At 32.6% G+C, this 18,411-nt stretch overlaps 2 protein-coding genes across 8 annotated transcripts; one reads left to right on the top strand and one right to left on the bottom strand.

Annotated features, from left to right (window-relative positions):
• The first annotated feature begins 6,868 nt into the window (after positions 1 to 6,868).
• On the top strand, positions 6,869 to 14,737 carry LOC109816546 (Small nuclear RNA activating complex (SNAPc), subunit SNAP43 protein). 6 transcript variants are annotated; one of them, XM_083075626.1, is made up of 12 exons: positions 6,869 to 7,121; positions 8,562 to 8,661; positions 8,783 to 8,964; positions 9,345 to 9,505; positions 10,424 to 10,694; positions 10,983 to 11,112; positions 11,241 to 11,367; positions 11,683 to 11,796; positions 12,651 to 12,849; positions 12,965 to 13,010; positions 13,748 to 13,823; positions 14,332 to 14,737. In XM_083075626.1, exons 6-12 carry the CDS (start codon positions 11,050 to 11,052, stop codon positions 14,538 to 14,540), a joined length of 834 nt encoding a protein of 277 aa, XP_082931752.1. In that variant the 5' UTR covers positions 6,869 to 7,121; positions 8,562 to 8,661; positions 8,783 to 8,964; positions 9,345 to 9,505; positions 10,424 to 10,694; positions 10,983 to 11,049; the 3' UTR covers positions 14,541 to 14,737. The 6 variants fall into 6 exon arrangements, with proteins under 6 accessions (XP_082931752.1, XP_020237184.1, XP_020237186.1 ...); XM_020381595.3 differs by lacking the exon at positions 9,345 to 9,505; XM_020381597.3 differs by lacking the exons at positions 8,783 to 8,964; positions 9,345 to 9,505.
• A 674-nt stretch (positions 14,738 to 15,411) lies between these two features.
• Positions 15,412 to 18,299, bottom strand: DIN10 (Raffinose synthase family protein). Of its 2 annotated transcripts, none has more exons than XM_083075625.1 (3): positions 18,111 to 18,299; positions 17,958 to 18,014; positions 15,412 to 17,870 (listed from the first exon to the last, which is right to left on the bottom strand). In XM_083075625.1, the coding sequence occupies exons 1-3, from the start codon at positions 18,291 to 18,293 to the stop codon at positions 15,591 to 15,593; spliced, it is 2,520 nt and encodes an 839-aa protein (XP_082931751.1). In that variant the 5' UTR covers positions 18,294 to 18,299; the 3' UTR covers positions 15,412 to 15,590. The 2 variants fall into 2 exon arrangements, with proteins under 2 accessions (XP_082931751.1, XP_020237182.2); XM_020381593.3 differs by having other exon boundaries at positions 17,958 to 18,000; positions 18,113 to 18,253.
• Between the last annotated feature and the right edge of the window lie 112 nt (positions 18,300 to 18,411).

Here is an 18,411-nt window from a genome sequence, read left to right on the forward strand (position 1 = left end):
CAATGCAGTGCTCATTGGCAACTTCTGATTATTTGTCCTATAGACAATATATCTGTATGCATTTGTTCGATGCACAAACCTCCTCTTGCAGATTTTAAACAATTATTAGGTAAGAAAGTTGTTTTAAAAAAACTACTTTATTTTATTTATCATTACATTTTATTTTAAAATATAATAATGATGTCCTTTTATCATTATAGTGCTATGGAAGGATACCATATGCTTAAAGGTTCAAAGTTGAAGAAAAAAATGCTTTGGGTCTCTCTTAAAGTAAGTTATTTTAGTAATGATATTTTTTCTAAGGTAGTTTCTTTTGAATTACCATTACTACTAAAATTGGTTTTTATATTCTTTTTGTAGTCTCATAAGAAAAAAGAAAACTATGAGTGCGGATACTATGTAATGAAGGCAATGCATACTATTGTTGATTCACAAATAGTATCTGGGTGGACTGAAGTACGTTTTAGAATTTTAGAATTTTTTATTTTAAGTTTGCATTTTATCATGTTTTAAGAGTTACTTTTAATTGTTCTAAATTTTCTTAACAGATATTTATGTATCGATCACCATTGTCGCTAGAAGATATAAACACCATTAGGGAGCAATGGGTTACATTTTTCATTGAAACATTGGCTAGCTACGAGTCATGTTTATAGTTTTACTCATTTTATAATTTAGGATGCATTATAATTTGTAAGTTACTTTGATTAAATATATGGTTGACATTTATCAACTCTTGTCATTTGTATGTAATTTGGTCTATTAAAAACATATGAATTGTCTGATATTTTATTAATTTGCAGGTTTTGTTCAGGGATCTTCCTAAAGTAAGTCAAATATTTTAAAAAAAATTAACCACTTTTATCATCGGTCATGCGATGACCGATGTTAAAAGTCTAACCACTTTTATCATCGGTCATGCGATGACCGATGTTAAAAGTGAGACTTTTAACATCGGTAATGCATTGACCGATTTTAAAAGTCCCACTTTTAAAATCGGTTAACATTGACCGATTTTAGAAGTCTCACTTCTAAAATCGGTCAATGTTAACCGATTTTAAAAGTGGGACTTTTAAAATCGGTCATTGTTAACCAATTTTAAAAGTCTCGCTTTTAACATCGGTCAGTGACCGATGTTAAAAGTCACACTTTTTAAAATCAGCTCTTTTAAAATTGGTTCAAGAACTGATTTTAAAAGTTAAAAATGACCGTTTTTAAAAGTATTTTTTTTCACTAGTGCGCGCACTTCCAAATCTCATATATTGTATAATTTTGATGTTTTATACAATAAAACCATCAATTGTGTAGAAGTTTGATAATAAATTTTATTTTATAAAACTATTATTATATAATATTTTTAAGAATCGCAATTTCATTTTAAGTATTATAATTATATAATTTTTTATTTATTTGAGTTATACATTATAATTTATATATATATATATTAAATTATAAATATTTATTATTATTAAAATTATTAATATATATAACTTAAATGAAAAAACATTTATATAGTTGTGATATCTTAGAAATTAAAATCACACAATTGTAATACTTTAGAAATTAAGATTGCTTTATTAAAAAATAAAAATTAAGGGACCAACATTTAACAATTGTGATAGTTAAGAGATTAAAATTACTCCATTAAAATTTGTGAGTTTAGAATTGCACATCTTCTATATTTGAGAGACCAAAAACACATTTAAACTTAATATTTTTCTATAAAATATTATTAGAAATATCAATTAAAATAAATAAATATTACATTAAAAAGTATTAAAAAAAAATGACATTTTTTACTTATTTTTTTTCTTACACCACTTTTTATGAAAGAAAGAGGCCATCTTTTCTTTATCTATCATAATCAACTTGGTATTAATATTGTCAAATGAACACGTCCTATTTGACTCGCACACAAATTAATAATTGTAAATGGATTAGTCCAACCTAACTTAATTATTTTATAGGTCACTTATTTTTAGGTTGGCCTAACCTATTGACTTGGTCAAATTAGTTCATTTCATTTTATTTTATTTTATATTAAAATTTTATATAAAATAATATGTTAAATAAGTCTAGTAGGTTTTGTGCCTAAAAATTATTAGCTCAACTAATTTTTTTTTAGCTTTGTATGCCTAGCCTATTAACTTAGTCAAATTAGTTCATTATTTCTTTTCACTTCTACATGATATCTAAATAAATTTAAATTTTCTTTTACCTATTTTATATTTTTTAATATTATTTTACGATAAATTTTTTTTAATTTTAAATACTCAATGATATTTATATCCTTGATTTATTATGAATATATTAGTGAGTTATCTACTAATTTTCCACGAATGTAGATGTATTTATTGGCCACTAACATCATAATCCATGTTCATTAGTTGAACAAATTATTTATTAACAATGAAGAATGTCATTAAATATAACTACCAATAACATCAATTAATTTTACAAATATTTTTTAAATAAAATATTTAATTATGACATAATTAATTAAAATGAACTAATCTAACAATTTTTATTGATCTTAATAAATTAAGTATTTGTTTCTAATATATATATGAAAAAATGTAGTATCTACCCATTTTTTTTTTGACAATTAATCTCTATTAGATTACTTGATTGATCATCTTTATTGATGTGTATCTTTTCAACTATATTTTTTTCATTATTGTGATTTATGTTTAAATCAAAATTGAATTTCTTTTGAAAAATTCTATTAAAAAAAATATTTAGCATAATAAAAATTGCAAAGTAAAAACTGTTTAAATTTAATTTGTGAAAAAAATATTAAAATTGATGGTATAAAATTTCATGTCAAAACATAATAAAAACTATTAATTGTAGAATAATTGATAATTATTTATTTTGATGTAAATATGTTTTATAATTACTAATGCTCAATATTTATTTTATTTGTAAATAATATTTTATTATAATTTATATTTTTATATTATATTTATTAATTTTCAATGACATTTTTAAATAAAGTTAAGAATGCATTATAATTCAACATATTTATATGTTAATTTTTTTAAATTAATTTTTTCTTATAATACGCTAGGTATACTAGCTAATCATCTCATAAAGGATGACCTCACCTCCTCACGATACATCTATTGGGTAAAGAAAATTATTTCTTCCATTTTTATTTTGGGGTGTGTGGGTGGCGTGCAATATAATTTTTTTAATAAATGGTCAAAAATAAAATATATAGAGAAAAACAATAGAAATATATATCTTACATTAATTTTATCCATGTTTGAACAAAGTTATTTCATATAAAAAAAATACATATAATTTATAAAATAAAAATAAATGTACCTCAAGATGGTTAATTTTTTATTACAGTAATAATAATATGTGAAATATACGTTTAAAGACAAAAAGTTATCGACAATAATATCTAATTGATATAATAAAAAAGATTTAAATATATTCAAAATTTTGTGACTTTTTATCTACTTTAAAATAATTATTAAAGATAAAAGAAAATTTAAAATTTTTATAAAAAATAAAGTCAAAAAATATATTTTAGAGGACAAACAAAAATTTATTCATTTTACAAATTTAAAAAAATATTAAAGAAAGAAAAAATTTCAAAAATCAAAATTAAAACAGTTATTTTATGAAAATAAAACATATTTAAGGAAATAAAAAATATTAAATTACTTTTTTTAATTTATAATATCCAATTGAATTTAGTTTTTTTGATACTGAATAGATTTATTTCTACCTTCTCCACGTTTTAGAATTTCAATACATAAATAAATAAATCCGCATTTTAGAATAATGGCTGAAAAAGTTGGGAATTATTTTTTGAGAAACGTTATTTCATCTAAAGTCGTTTCAAATCATTAGAAAATAATTTAAATTATAAAATATTGAATCAAATAATTATTTTATAATATAATTATTGAAAGGGTCATAAATTTAAGATTTCGGAGACTGTTTCAGATTTTATTCGGAGATACAGCAATCCTTGTTTTTTTTTTTTTTTTCAAGGCCCATCCCCCTTTCTTTATCCTCGAAAAGGCTGAAACCAATGGCAACGCGCTTTAATCTTGTCCACCATCTCCTCAAACTATTTTTTTTTTTTTTTTTACTTTTTTAAACCATAATAAATCTTGAACATATATTTTTAGTCCTGATTTAATTTTTTTTTATTAAACATATAAACGTGCAGTTGATTATCAATTTTGTCTCTATATTTAAAATTTTATTAAATTAGTTTTTATATGTGAAGTATTATTAGATTAGTTTTTATTGTTATTCCATATTTAAACAGTGTTAAAAGTAGTCTTACTTAGACTTTTAAATGTATGTACCATTTTTCAAGGTAGATTATCCCTCAACAACTTTTAAATATGTTTAGTATTGTTCTATTTATTCTTTACCAATAAGAGTAGTCATAGGCAGAATATAAAGCAAATGCAGAAAAACTAATCCTAAAACTTCATAGATTTGGAAGCATTTATGCCTTCAAATTGTGTTACTAATATAAGTGAATATGTTTGAATCTTGCTACAAGAAATTGAAATTAACATATTGCTCTTCTATTTTGTATAAGAATCTTTCTTCATAACAAATTCTAGCAATAAAATGATAGTTTGATGTGATGTCGATCTTATCCTAATACTTAACGTCAAATTGCAAGCAAAGTCTAAAATTGGTTATTCTGCTCTTATATTAATTAAAAAAGCTTGAACTATCAATACAGGATAATTTTTTTATACCATTTATGCAGTATCTTGAAATGAATGTTTAAAAACTAATTGATACCTATCAAACATGATTTTTATTAATTAAATATTATTTTAATTTAAATAAAAATTAAACCTATATAACTGTCAGATTGATTCCGTGTTACACAACAAGCCTTACAACTTGTGTATAAGTTGAGGTGTCTACAATGAGGAGTTGAAACTCAGTGTCGGAAATCAACAACGGATTAAGTTGAGTAAGATACTGCGCAAAGATCATTAATCCATCTTCCAATTCACTGGCCACGTTAACCACTACTTTTTCCCCTGAAACTTGTGTGATTAAGTTGTATGAAAATAATCCAAACCATTTTTGAACACTTAGAATTATAATGACAATAATTTGTAATTGTAGACAATTTCTTTTCTCTCAAATGTCAAAAAAATAGAATAAAAAAAATAAAGAAAAGAAAAGTAGGTAAATAAAAATAAGTAAGAAATAGAATAAATATTTAATTGTTTAATTGCAGAAAATTAGGTGAAAAATAATATATATATATATATATATATATATAAATAAATAAGAGAAGACAGAAAAATGAATGAGACTCTTTACCTCTTAATTTTTTCACATCTTTATTTATTTTTGACTAAATCTCTCAACTTATTTTCATTATCCTATTTTTACTCTCTTTTTTTTCTTCACTCATTTCAACGAAACAAAAACTAAGTGACAATGAATTATAAGTATATTGTAATTTACTATAAATTTGTAATTTCATATTAGAGAATACCTTACCTGTTACGACTTGAGAATCTTGATGTCAATGACCAACGTTTGAATCAAGACAATGTTTGTATTGCATTAATAGTTAAAAGAAGTAACGTTTTACATCTGTTATTTTTAAATACCTATGTAAAAAATAAATATTATTTATAATTAGTGAAAACAAGACACTTTGTGTCTCTATATTTTATTTAAATAAAAAATGAAAGAAAAAAAAAAGTTAAGATTTTTTTAATAATCATAATATTAATATAAAGTATTCATATAATGATTAATTTTTGTCTAAAGACTGTGAGTACGTACAAAGTGAATATTCACATCTCAACATAGTATATTTTATATTTAAAATTAAAATTCAGTTGGACAACTTGGTACCCATCTAATAAGATATGATCTATATGGATCATTTAAGGGGGTTATACACTGATGGGTTATACATTAATTAGACCCTCATAGGCTTTGTCACTTTCATTACACCTTTTGTGTACAAATCTAATGCATACTTACTGATTTGTTGTTGGTCAAAAACTAGTTTGTTCCTAACTCTTCAGATATCGTTAATAGTTACTACAAACTTGGTTGTCCAACGAGCATCAATATTTCCTTGGGGCATAAGTTTGCTTTTAAGCCAAACTAATGCATCATCATGAAAGAAATTCGGATACCAACATCCATTCACAATGTAAACCCAAATTGATTTAACTATAGGACAATCTCTCAATGTATGACAAATGTTCTCGTGAACCAAATGACATCTAGGACAAGTCATCCTTTTTTATCTTCTTGAATTGGGGTTGTATGACTTTAGATTTCTTTCAAAACTTTACTAAAGAGGTTTTGCTCAAGTTTATTCTAATCCCACATATTGTCACTCATGACATAATCAATTACTTTTTGTGTCAACCAATGTTGGTAAGTTAAGATAAGATACATGGTTAATTATAATAAAAAAATCAAATGGTCCAATATGAATGCGTAAAAAAAGACTTTATGAATAACATAGATCAATTCAAACACATATCATTGTCATATAAAATAAAGCTAAATAATAAATTAGATTTATTTGGAAAAAAGGAATAGGTAAATCAAATTCTTTCATAAGTTAAATAACTTTTACACTTTATATTTTTACGTTTTTTATTTTTGGTTTAACCTTTTCAAAAGTTGAAATGTACAATTTGATTTTTAATTTATAGAAAATACAACTAATTATGTTTTCCACTTTTCTATTATTGAAAAATTATTAAAATTAGAATTATTTTTCAATCAGTATATTGATTTTTAAAAGGCAATAATAAACTACAAAACTGTTTGTTTTTTTTTTTATTTAAATGAAAAGTTTGAATAAAATGATTTTTCTATATCAACATCCTGGCATCCGCTGGTGTAGACGGCGTTAAGGTGGACGTGCAATGCATTTTGGTGGCAGGGTGGAACTCACCAGACCAGACACCAGAGGAGACACTAGCATCTCTAGAAACTTCCCTGCACGAGCCACAATACGGATGCGCTCTACTGCTTCAAACAATCAAACGGAGCGTAGTCGTTTGGGGCTTATTTTGATTACGATACTCATTCGTTCAAAATCCCTCTCCTCCTGTTTCTTTATCATAACTGAGTTTCAGGTTAGTTTCTCTAATCTCTTCAGACTCTTCATTACTTCTCTCTCTGTGTTTTGAATGTCGAAAGCCTTCGCATATCATTGTATCTTCGCACCTTGTGCGCTAATATCGTAATTTCTAGTTGCGTTTCACATTTTGCTGTATGCTTTGCAACTATAGATTCTTTATTCTCAAGTTTCGCTCCGTTTATGCATCTATTTTGTAACCCTAGCATGCTTGATTCGTCTTTATTCTGCACCGTTGCCATGAAGATAAATTATCCACTAGCCATGAATACCACTCGGCACATTGTTGACTAGACAATAAAGGAGAAATGAGTTCTTCATGTTTATGATTTCTCTCAAACCAAGCTAATTGTTTTGAATGCGGGAATTCTAGAATTAATTGAGATTTCAGTGTTGAAACATAATGCCTGACTCTCATGGAGAATTAATTGATAGCTTTTGAATAACCATATTTGTGAATTTCTCCGTTGTCCTTATGCACCAGATCAAGTTGTCTTTTTCCAAACCTCTGGACTGCAGAATCCAAATGGTACAAATAAATTGTATAAATTAATGGTAAATATATTTCAGTAGGACACAGGTATCCTTATGCATAAACACCAAAAAAGGCCTGAGGAAATGCTAACCTTGAGAGTTGAGATCACTAAAAAACCTATCAAAATGGAGTCTGTGAACCACGAAGAAATTCACTCACAAACTCATTACTTTGGAAAGGGATTTTAGTCACTTCATATGTCAGTGAACCAATCTTAGGATCGAACAACAATTTCTTCTAGGGCATGAAACCGTTTATTGTAACTCTGTTTGGTTCATGCCAGATATGCTGAAATTCTATAACGTGTCCATAGCAAAGATGAATAGGATTTTCATGTGATAATACCTTGTAGCTTCCTATTTGTACTAAGCTACTTGTAAATTGTTTGTGATAACTAAACTTTTAGTTTTCCATAGCTATCAACTGAACTTGGATATCAAATTTCTGTTACGTACAATGGTTTTATGATCCCATCATTATTGTTATTAGTTAGTCACATATTTTCGCTTTTAGTACTCAGTTCTCTGTAGATTCACATAATCTAAGCAAACTCCCCATGGTTTGTTATTATATTTTTGGATTAAATATATTTTTTGTTCCTATGGTTTACCTTGATTTTTTTATTTTTGTATCTGTACTTTAGAAGTTTAACTTTGGATTCTTATAGCTATATTCCAGTTAGGTTTCAGTTCTTATAATTTATTAAACATTAGTTTTGCTGTTTATCTGTTCTAGAGTACATATGTGGCATATTGCTGATGGTAGAGGGACCTAAACTTAAACGGAATGACATTATTATAAACTAAAATTCAAACTTTTAATTATAGAGACTAAAATCAAATTGAGGTAGATTATATAAACACAAAAAATATATTTAAATCTTATATATTTTTTATGGGATAGGAAATCATACGATGAAAAAGAAAAGGAAAAAAAAAGCTTGCACCTGGGGCTTGTGAGCTTAGCTTCCTGTCAATCATCATCCTTACTTTTGGATAATCAGGTAAGGAAGTTGAAGTATCAGGGAAACAACAAATTTAAATATTGCATCTAATTCAACCATTAATTGAAAAATAGCTAATTGTAAATCTTAATGTTAATCTGCAAATTTTGTTCATTAACAGCAATACATCTTATTGATTCATGTCCCTCTAGCAACTCCTGATATAACAAGGACCATGATGACATGTTGGGACCAGCTTAGTCGGATTCATGAATGGAAATTAATGTTTATTTGATGAATTCACTTATCCAAATTTTATCCCCATCTAAAAGTGCTTGTTCTCGGTTTATTCTTCCATGACAGGTAGGCTCTGATTAGGGGTTAACTTTATTTTATTCTTCTCTACACTTTAGAATCTTCTTAGAGTGGATTTGACAACTGAGATTCTAGCCTTGTTCTGTCATTGTGCATTTGGATACTGACTGAAGAGGAAAAAAAATGGAAATGGAAATGGAAAATTGTTGGTATAAAAATTGATTGCATTTGTTTAATGGTTGAATAAACTATAATGTAGTGGTTATGGGCTTCTGGCTTCTTAAAATAAGTCTTCCCCATCCTGAGGACCGGTGGAGAATTTGAAGGATATTGCTCCAATTTCTCAGAAGTTCATTACTTCATATGGAGATAGTATTTCTTGGTTCTGCAAGAATTCTCCCTCACTGTTTTTCTTATTTTCTTGCTAGTGAATAGTGACCCCTCTTCTGCACGTTCTTCAGTTGTATATTCTCTGAGCAATGAGCAGCAAGTTCTGTTCAACATGTATCATTCATATTTGGAGGCACTATATACAATCAAGTGTGTAAAATGAAATGAAAATCCTAAATATTCATGTAGCAATTAATTGGTGAGTATGCTCAGGCAACATCTCTACCCTTGTATCCGAGCCTGACTTTTTTTGGGCACATCATGGGCTTTTGCATCCATGTTTTGATGACTGATCTTATAGTGAACTTAACATTTCTGGAAAGTTTTGTACACTTCCCTTTCAGGCATTCATCCAAGATTTTATTTCCTATTATAGTTTTTATTGTGAAGATAATAATATTATTTCCTCTATTTTAGACAAATATTCTATTTTCCTTTTTATAATCTTTATTATGGAGATAATTGTATTTTTTCTTCTTTTTAGACAAAATATTCTAATATCATTTCTTTTGTAAAACATTTTGTATTTTAAGGTTATAGATAATTGCATTTGCAATTAAATGACTTCATTAGTTTTCCCTTTATATTGATTTGATTATAATTTATTTGAAAATTTAAAAGTTTATATTAACATTTGCCAATGGGGGCAAACTTACGAATAAGGGATTTAACAGTTTCAACGGAGAGAAATCAACAAATATTCTCTCTTCCATCTCCTATTTACTGATAATCTAAGAGTAAATTCTTCTTCAAGGGTTGACTGGCTGTTGATTAGTATTGTCATAAAAGATAATTTGGTGAGTAACATAATTCATTATGATTTAATAGATTTTTGGAACATAAATAATATAATTTTTTCATAAAAAATATTATGGTTATTATAAATTCTGATTTTTATTTTAAATTCATAAAAGTTCTCTGTGACGTGTAAAACTGGTGATTAACATTTGTAATCTAGGATCTTTAAAAAAATTAATTTCTCGTGTAAGTATATTTTCTATTATGTGTTCTTGAATTATCTTAAAAAACACATAATTATGAATATCTTTTATGAAATTTGATACTTATATATTTTTAGGATGAGTTTTGATTTTTATAGTTGCCCTCTTTGTTCTAGGTCTGACTGCGTTTGTGGATGAGGCTGCCACTTTGGATTTGCGCCTGCACAATTCCACTTCATGCTAGTCACATCCAGACAAATTAAAAATGGGGAAGGCATGGTGATAGCGCCCGCCACCTATAAGCTCTGACTTGCCACAAATACTCACTCAGTCACAAACTACTGAATCAGTTAGTCTTAGTCAGGTCATGATTTAAAATATCAGGTCGGGTTTGGATGAAATCAAACCCACATCATCTCCCATGTAATAAGCAAGGATAGGGAAAAGGTACATCTGTGTTTTACCCGTAAGTTATTTGATTAAAATATCACCTTTTATTCTTCTGCTTGAATTATACTATTCCTCTCTGAAATATTACCATCTGTCTCCTTGCCCTGTGATTCACATTCGCCAGTGGAGGTTCCATGACTCCAGACTTCTAATACCGTGGTTTGGGTGTTGATGTGTTGCCAAACAAGCTTGTGTTTTTTCTCCTCTATTTTCATTAGTTCAAGGAATATTGAATTATCCTTGTTTAGATAAATATTCTTTTTCTTTTTCTTTTTAATGATGCAGAGCAAATTTTGAATTTTTTTGACAACTTGCTGGTAGAGTTCTCAGGCACAAATTAGGGTTCTTAGCCATGAATATAGATATTGATTATTTCAAGAAGGACATTGATGAACTTATTGGTGAATTCACTCAGGTATTAACAACATCTATGACCAGTGATTTTCCCCATTCTGTGTTTTCTCTTTGTAAATTAAAGGAGCTTATTTCCCATTGTTTGGATATTAACAATCAGCATTTGCTGTTCAATTTTGGTGGTGACAGGATGAGTCAACAACTTTGGCTGATATGAAAAGAGTATGGCTTTCTAGGAAGTTCTCCCACATTTACGAAGCTTGTCCTTCTACCAACCTGGCCTTCTTTATGCAATCGCTGTATGCTCATTGTATAGGTAATGTATTGCTGGTGTATGCAGTTGTGATTATTACTTGCCTATTTATATTTATAAATGGTAAGTAGAAGCTACTCAATTGAGTTTAGAATTTTTTTTCTGGGTGATTTACATGCTGAATGGTTTATTTTATGTTGAAATATATTCTCAAAAATAAAAAGCAGTGATCCAACCAGAAATAATGATCATAATATATAAGTGAAAATTTACCAGTATCTGATGATTATGTGATATACATTATAGGCATAGATGTTTTACTTTATCAGCCTTTATATTTTTATTTCAGTATAGAAACTCCTTTATGTTCCTCTGCAGGTTACATAGTTGGTACTGCTTCATTATCACACAGATTAGGTGGCCTTTATTGCCTCTACTGTCTTTACGAGACTCAGCCATTTAATCCTTCCTTTAAGATCTATCTATCCCTTGGTATGACAATTTTCCATTTGAAAAACTATGTTTAATTATAGTTATTGGATAATTTTTGTATTGTCACACTAACATTGTACAAACAGTTTGGGGTATGTATGGAGGGAATGAGATTATTTGATCTGTTCATAATTACTTTAATTTTATCCTTTTAGTTCTATTTCTATACCTGTAAGGCTGTACCTTTCTGTTTGGGCATGTGCTTTCACAGGATCACCTCACTAATTTGTGATTCAGTACTTGTGATCAATATGTGCCATTATCACACAATGAACATAAGTCTGCTTTCATGTGTTTAATCTACTTTTTTATGGTTAGGATGGTAGAATGGCATAAACATGTTTTTCTCTCGCACCTCCTCCAAAAGGAAACATCCTGCATCATACAGAACCTAGCTATTCCGCTTTAGAGCACTCATGCCTCAATCGTTATGCTTTAGTGGCAGAAACTATTTTTTTTTCCATGTCAACTTCTGTCAGGCAAAGACGTGTGTCACATGTGCTGATACTTCCTAATGTGGGTCTCTAGTGAAATGAAATTCTATGTTGGTCAAACGTCTTTACATTCATTTTTAATATTTTACACCAGACATGCTTATGATGTTGGGGCGGTACTGGCCTTTTAGAAAATAGTTACTACAATGCATGACAGAAGAAAACCTTATCTTATGTTGTGCACTGTCGTCCCTACTGGACCATGTTTCATAGTGTTGGTAGAGTGGTTATTGCCGAAAAATCCTTCTTTATTTTTATTTTGTTTTGCTTTATCCCTGCTTTGATGCTTCATTTTGCTTTTTATTTATCCAAATATAATGACAGTTCACATGAAAAACCAAAATTTATGTGTTAGTACAGAAGAGTTAAAGAAACTTAGAATCCTTGTTGCTGATGCAAAAGCAAATGATATTAGAGTGGTACCTGCTATAGTAAAGAGAATGCATGAAAGAAACATGTTCCTCTTCGGCTCTGTTGACTTGACGGAAGGCTGTGTCACAGAGACAGTAAATCAACTCCAACAATTACAGAATGCCCGTATTCGAGTTGCATATGAAAAGTAAACCACCTTATTACACTTGTATATCCAAATTCCTTCTTTCCTTCTCATGTTATCATGATAATATAATTAGCCCAACAGCTTATTGTTTTCATCTATTCAATGTGGATGACAGGTTATTTGATAGCACTTCAATTGACAACTACATCCACATGGATCTTGTAAGAATCTAAAATGATTTATTAATTTTTTAATTACACTGATTTCCTGTCAGATTCCTTAATGATAAGCTTATTTGAAACTTACTATAAATTATTAATCTTCTTCATCTAGTGTGTCATATGAATATTGCATGTAGGCATTTACATAGGGTTCTGATGGTATTATACAATATGAAATGCTGTTGCGTTAATTATAACAAGCCTGATGAACCAACCAACTAATGGCTCCAAAAGAAAAAAAAACTTACCTGTTGCTCAATTTTATGTTTCTAGGCTCTAGCTATTATGTTACACTTTTTTTTTGGGTTTTGGTACTTGATTTTTCCAAATTGAAATTTGAAGGAATAGCCGATCCAGGCAACTTTTGCGAGTATATTTAGTTTTCTGCTGCATATATTTGATAATAACTTTCCTATTTGTTCCACACCTTTATTACTACACAATGCAATTATATTCAGGGGCTTTCACACCTTTATTCCTACACAACGTGATTATATTCAGGGGCAATTGGGCAGAAAACTGATGTAATTATGATCAAAACTTGTGAACAAGACATGTTCAAAGTGCTGCTCAATCCTTGCTTCCATCTGGGATTGGGTAGATTTTGATATCCATATTTTCAGAAACTAATGAATCTGTCACGAGTTGTATTTTGCACAATCTCCTACTATAGATTGCCTTTTCAACAGTTTGTGATTTCGTTGTCATTAACTTCCTTTCTCCTTTCCACATGTCAGGGCTTGGAAGTTGAGCTCAATTTGCTGAAGATAAAGTCATCTGGATATGCTGCGGCTAAGAAAGTGGCTATTGAAGGTATTTATTCCTTTCCTATTCTACATCTCAAGGTTCCTGGGAGTTAAAACACTTTTCTATTTTTGAAGTAGTTGCTGGTTGTAAAGGCAAGCTTTTTTCTTTTTTCCTGTCATCCCAGAAGACCAATGCAGGCAACCTTGAAGATACACTTATCCCGAGTTTTTTCTTCTCTTTCTTTTTTTGGTCTTATCCCTGGGAAGCTGCTTTATGTAACTAGCTTTCAGTTCTTGCCAGTCATATCACTACAGGACTAAGAACTTGTCTTCCTACTGTAAATGTGGGAATGCATATTATGAACACAACATATATGATCAGATTTCATGGTTCAAATTGAATTGCTGCATTTTTCTTTTCTAAAATAAAAAATGACTACATCTCCACACAACTTTTGGAATTTCTTGACATTGGGGGAGGGCCTGTTTGGATGTTACTGTCTGGCTACTGCAATTTGCCAACACATGATATACATTAATTTTGTCAATTATTTAATTCTGTCTTTTCCTTGAAGAGGCGAGCAATATTTTAGACGTCCAAAACATAAAGCACATACAAGAAGATAAGGAGCTGATAGGAGATGTTGTGGAGAAGATTGCAAATGACTGGAATATCCAGAAACAAACATTTTATACACAAACAGGATTGGGGGACGATGCAAGATATGGACAGGAGTTGGAGCAATTACTTCTAGAGCAACATCCACATGATGATGGAGACTAACCAAGATTTAAGACGAACGTCTGGGTCTCGGTGGTTTACATGTGCATAGGGAATTCGTAATTAATAGCCCTGTTTAAATAGTGTAGATAATTTCAAAGAAGCAATGCCTTTTACTTTATCCAGTTAAGCAAGGTAATGAAACAAATATTTATAGAATGTATAATATTTCATTTTATTCAACATTTCTATTTTTTTTACGTGTTTATTTGGATCACAATTTCCTTTTCGTCTGCTTACTTTTCAAATATTTACACAAAAAGTCATTTGGTTATTATAAAATATCCGATCAGTATCGATATTTTTATTTTATTATATTTTATTCTTATTATATATCCAAACATTGCACGAGAGCCGTGCAAAGTATGGGCGTGGCATTGGTTTCGACATAATGACCTTTTTCGAGGGACGAAACTCCTGTCCTGTGTTAAAGTTTCTAAACCGTGTTCAATTGGTAAAAAAAGGTGCAAGTTTCAGGCAATGTAAAATGTCAATTGATAGCTTCCCTGAAAAGGCAGAAAACCACGCTGGTAATAAAAAGGTGGCGTGTAAATTTCGCTACATTTTAAATCATCTATCTAAAACTGCAAACGCAAAGCAAAGGTAATTTGACACGCCACACCACAACTTTGAAAAACTAAAGTACAGCCTTGGATCGATTCGCTCAGTGTTTGTTAAGCATGCTATGTTACAACTGAATATTATCATTTGAGTTGAAACTAGAGCAGTTTATTAATGTATTGAGGCAGAGACAATCATCATTGCGCGAACAAATACTCTGTAATGAGTACTAGTCGTATTGTAGTAGTTAGAAATTATAAAATATTTAAAATAAGGATCAGCCAAATTTAAGCAACAAAAGATAAAACCGCGATTAGAAACATGTATTCAATTTCCATCCAAATTCCAAAACACAGGTAGGTAGCTCGTGTAATAAACTGAAATATCACAAGGGGGAAATTATTGATCGTTCAAAACCCTCTCCTCTCCAATTGTCCCCTTCCTCTATAATTCAACACGTGTAAGCTAACATGACAACTAACTAGCAACGAACTAACAAGATAGACTATAAACCAACTGAACCACGTGAACCCTGTGTCCTTCTTGTGGCAAACGATCTATGTTGAAGGTCAGGAAGCCGGAATCAGCGTCGTAATCGAAATCCACCTCGTTGTTTCCCAGCAAACACCGACTTGGCCTCACCGACGAATAAGCCCCAAACTTACCACACCCCTTTATCTCCAAACGAACCAACCCCTCCCCATTCACCACCTCATAGACCAGCCCCTCAATGGCGCCACCCCCATTAAACATGTTCACAAGTCCAATAGGTGCGAAACTGCATCCAGAACCAAAAACCTTAACCGGCGCAACAGCGAACACCTCGTGCTCCAGCACCTTAAGCGACACCGGCAGAGCCACATTGTGCGGAAGAATAACGAGCCGGCCAGAGTGGTGAGAGTAGAGAGCGCAATCACCGTTCCATTCAGCTTCCACAGCAGCCTCCGCGATTAAATGAACATCGCAACCCCTAACATAGCCTGTGATGGCGGCGGAATCCGTGTGGTGGAAGGCGTTTTTCCTCTCAGTAGCACTCCACGCAGCACCTTGACAGTTGTACACTCCCAACACCCCTCCATACTTGTTCATGTTCCATATCTTCAGCAAACTCACTCCATCACGGGCCGGGTCGGTAAACAAGCAGTCCTTAGTGGGCCTCCCAGGGAGACGGGCCCGAAGCACCGACCCATCAGGCAAAACCATCTTCTTAAGGACCTCAAAGTCATGCTTCCCAGGCGCATCGCTCACATAGAGGGGCCCACCGCTGATGGCTCTGGCGGAAGCGTGGTACTCCGCAGCAGGATGAAGCGAATGAAACATATCCCAATCGGGTAACATAATCTCCCCGAGGAAAACGCTATTGTACGCCACGGACGCAATGTGGATCGTGTGCGACACCGGATCGCGCGGGTAGAAGTCATCGGAGGCCCTCACCACTGCGGTTTGCTTGGAGCAGTAGAGCGCGTCCGTGTTGTGGCTCATGCACGCGATGCAACCGTTATCAGGGAAGTTTCTAGAAATGGAAGCGTCGAGGGCGCGGTGATACTGTGCGGTCAGTTCCACCCTGCCTCCAAGCCCCGCGCCCAGAGTCTCCAAAATGCACTGCACGTCCACCTTAACGCCGTCTACACCCGCGGACACCAGATAGCTGTGCAACTCGTCGTAAAACGTGAACACCTTCTTAGGGTTGACAAGCCCCAAACCATGAACAGCAAGCGCGTCCGTTTTCCACGTTGGCTCGTTCTCCCTCACTCCGTTCGACACGTTCGGGTACTTCATCACAGATTCGTACTCCTTCATTTCCTTCACTCCTGGACGAACCCCGCCCCAATAACCGGTAATCGCATGCCAAACGTACACGTGCTTTACTTCATGCTTCTTTTTCGCTATGTCCACGATGTTCTTAATCCCTAATTCAGGTTCCTCTTTGTTTTTGAATTTCGCGTTCTCTTTTATCCCTGTCAGCCTCTGCAGCGACGACTCCGAGTTCGAATCCGTGTTTTGTTTCTCGTCGGTGCCGACGGACTGCCAGCCGTCGTCGATGATGACGAATTTCGGCGGCGTTCCGCCGGCGGCGAGGGACTGGATTCCGGCCTCGACTCCTTCCTGAGTGACTTCTTGGTAGAAGGCGTCCCACGTGCACCAGCCGAAGCAGTCGACGATGCCGGGGAGCTTCTTCTCGTGGCGGAGGCGGAACGTGTTGAGGTGGCTCCTGACGGCGCGGAAGGCGTTGTGAATGGTGGCGAAGGGGTCGGTGCCGGCGCTGATGAAGAGCGCGTGGGTGAACGACGACGCTTTGGTGTCGGCGTCGCCGCTCTCGAGGCAGAGCTGGAGGTGATCGTCGGAATTCCCCTGGAGGCACGCCCTGAACGAGCCTTGAATAAGAGGTAGAAAAACTGTATACACGATCTGGTTGTTGTTGTTGTCGTCGTTTTGTGACTCGAGGTGGGACCCGTCTTTGGTTTCCACAAGCAGAAATTGCGTCTCCAAGGGAATATCCCTCCCTTGATCTCCCATTTTTTGGGCCATCCACCACAGCTTGAACCGGAAGCACGCCATGAACCGAACATCCTTCAAAGTTCCCAGCGAAACCACGTGTCTGCTATCTTCCTTCTCGAAATCAGCTCCCACGAACATTCCTTCCATCGTTGATGTCTCCACCACATTCTCCGGCATCCCCGTCAGAATCGTCTTCCCCTTCACCACCAGCTTCCCCTCCGAAACTCTAACACCAGGTTTGATCGTCATCTCCTCACCTTTCTCTACGCTTCTCTGCAATTTAATCTATCACATCAATTTTTCGTGCATCCAATAGAATCAAATGAGATTAAAAATTTAGGGTTGATCATAATCTTTTACCTTGAATGATACCACCACCGGAAGTACTCGATTAGAAGAATTTCTGTGAATTCGGTAACATGTAGAAGGAAACCAATTGCCGTCAGCAAAATAATGGATCCAGAAGTTAAGTGGAAATGAAATGGGATAAGATTAAGATGATGATGGGTGCTTACCAGAAGTTGGGAGTTGCTTCTTGTTGGGTAATCTTGGATGAATGCAAGAAAGAAAAGTGTATGGATGTGGTGAGAGGATTTGGGATTTGGTATTTATAGGAAGAGACGAACTATTGCTTAGATTGGAAAGCATTGTTGATGTGTTCTTTCTCATCACTCTCGTCAAAGTAGCAACCATCATCGGTTGTTTATGATGCTTCTAACTGTCTTAAATAATAAAATATCCTTGTCTGGTCCAACTCGCTCCTTTTCGACGTTGGATGGGGTAGCCACGTTGGATCCACGCCCGCACAATGAAA

This window comes from Cajanus cajan, chromosome 5 (genome assembly GCF_000230855.2).
Source record: "Cajanus cajan strain Asha chromosome 5, NIPB_CcT2T_4, whole genome shotgun sequence".
Classification (NCBI taxonomy): Eukaryota; Viridiplantae; Streptophyta; class Magnoliopsida; order Fabales; family Fabaceae; genus Cajanus; species Cajanus cajan.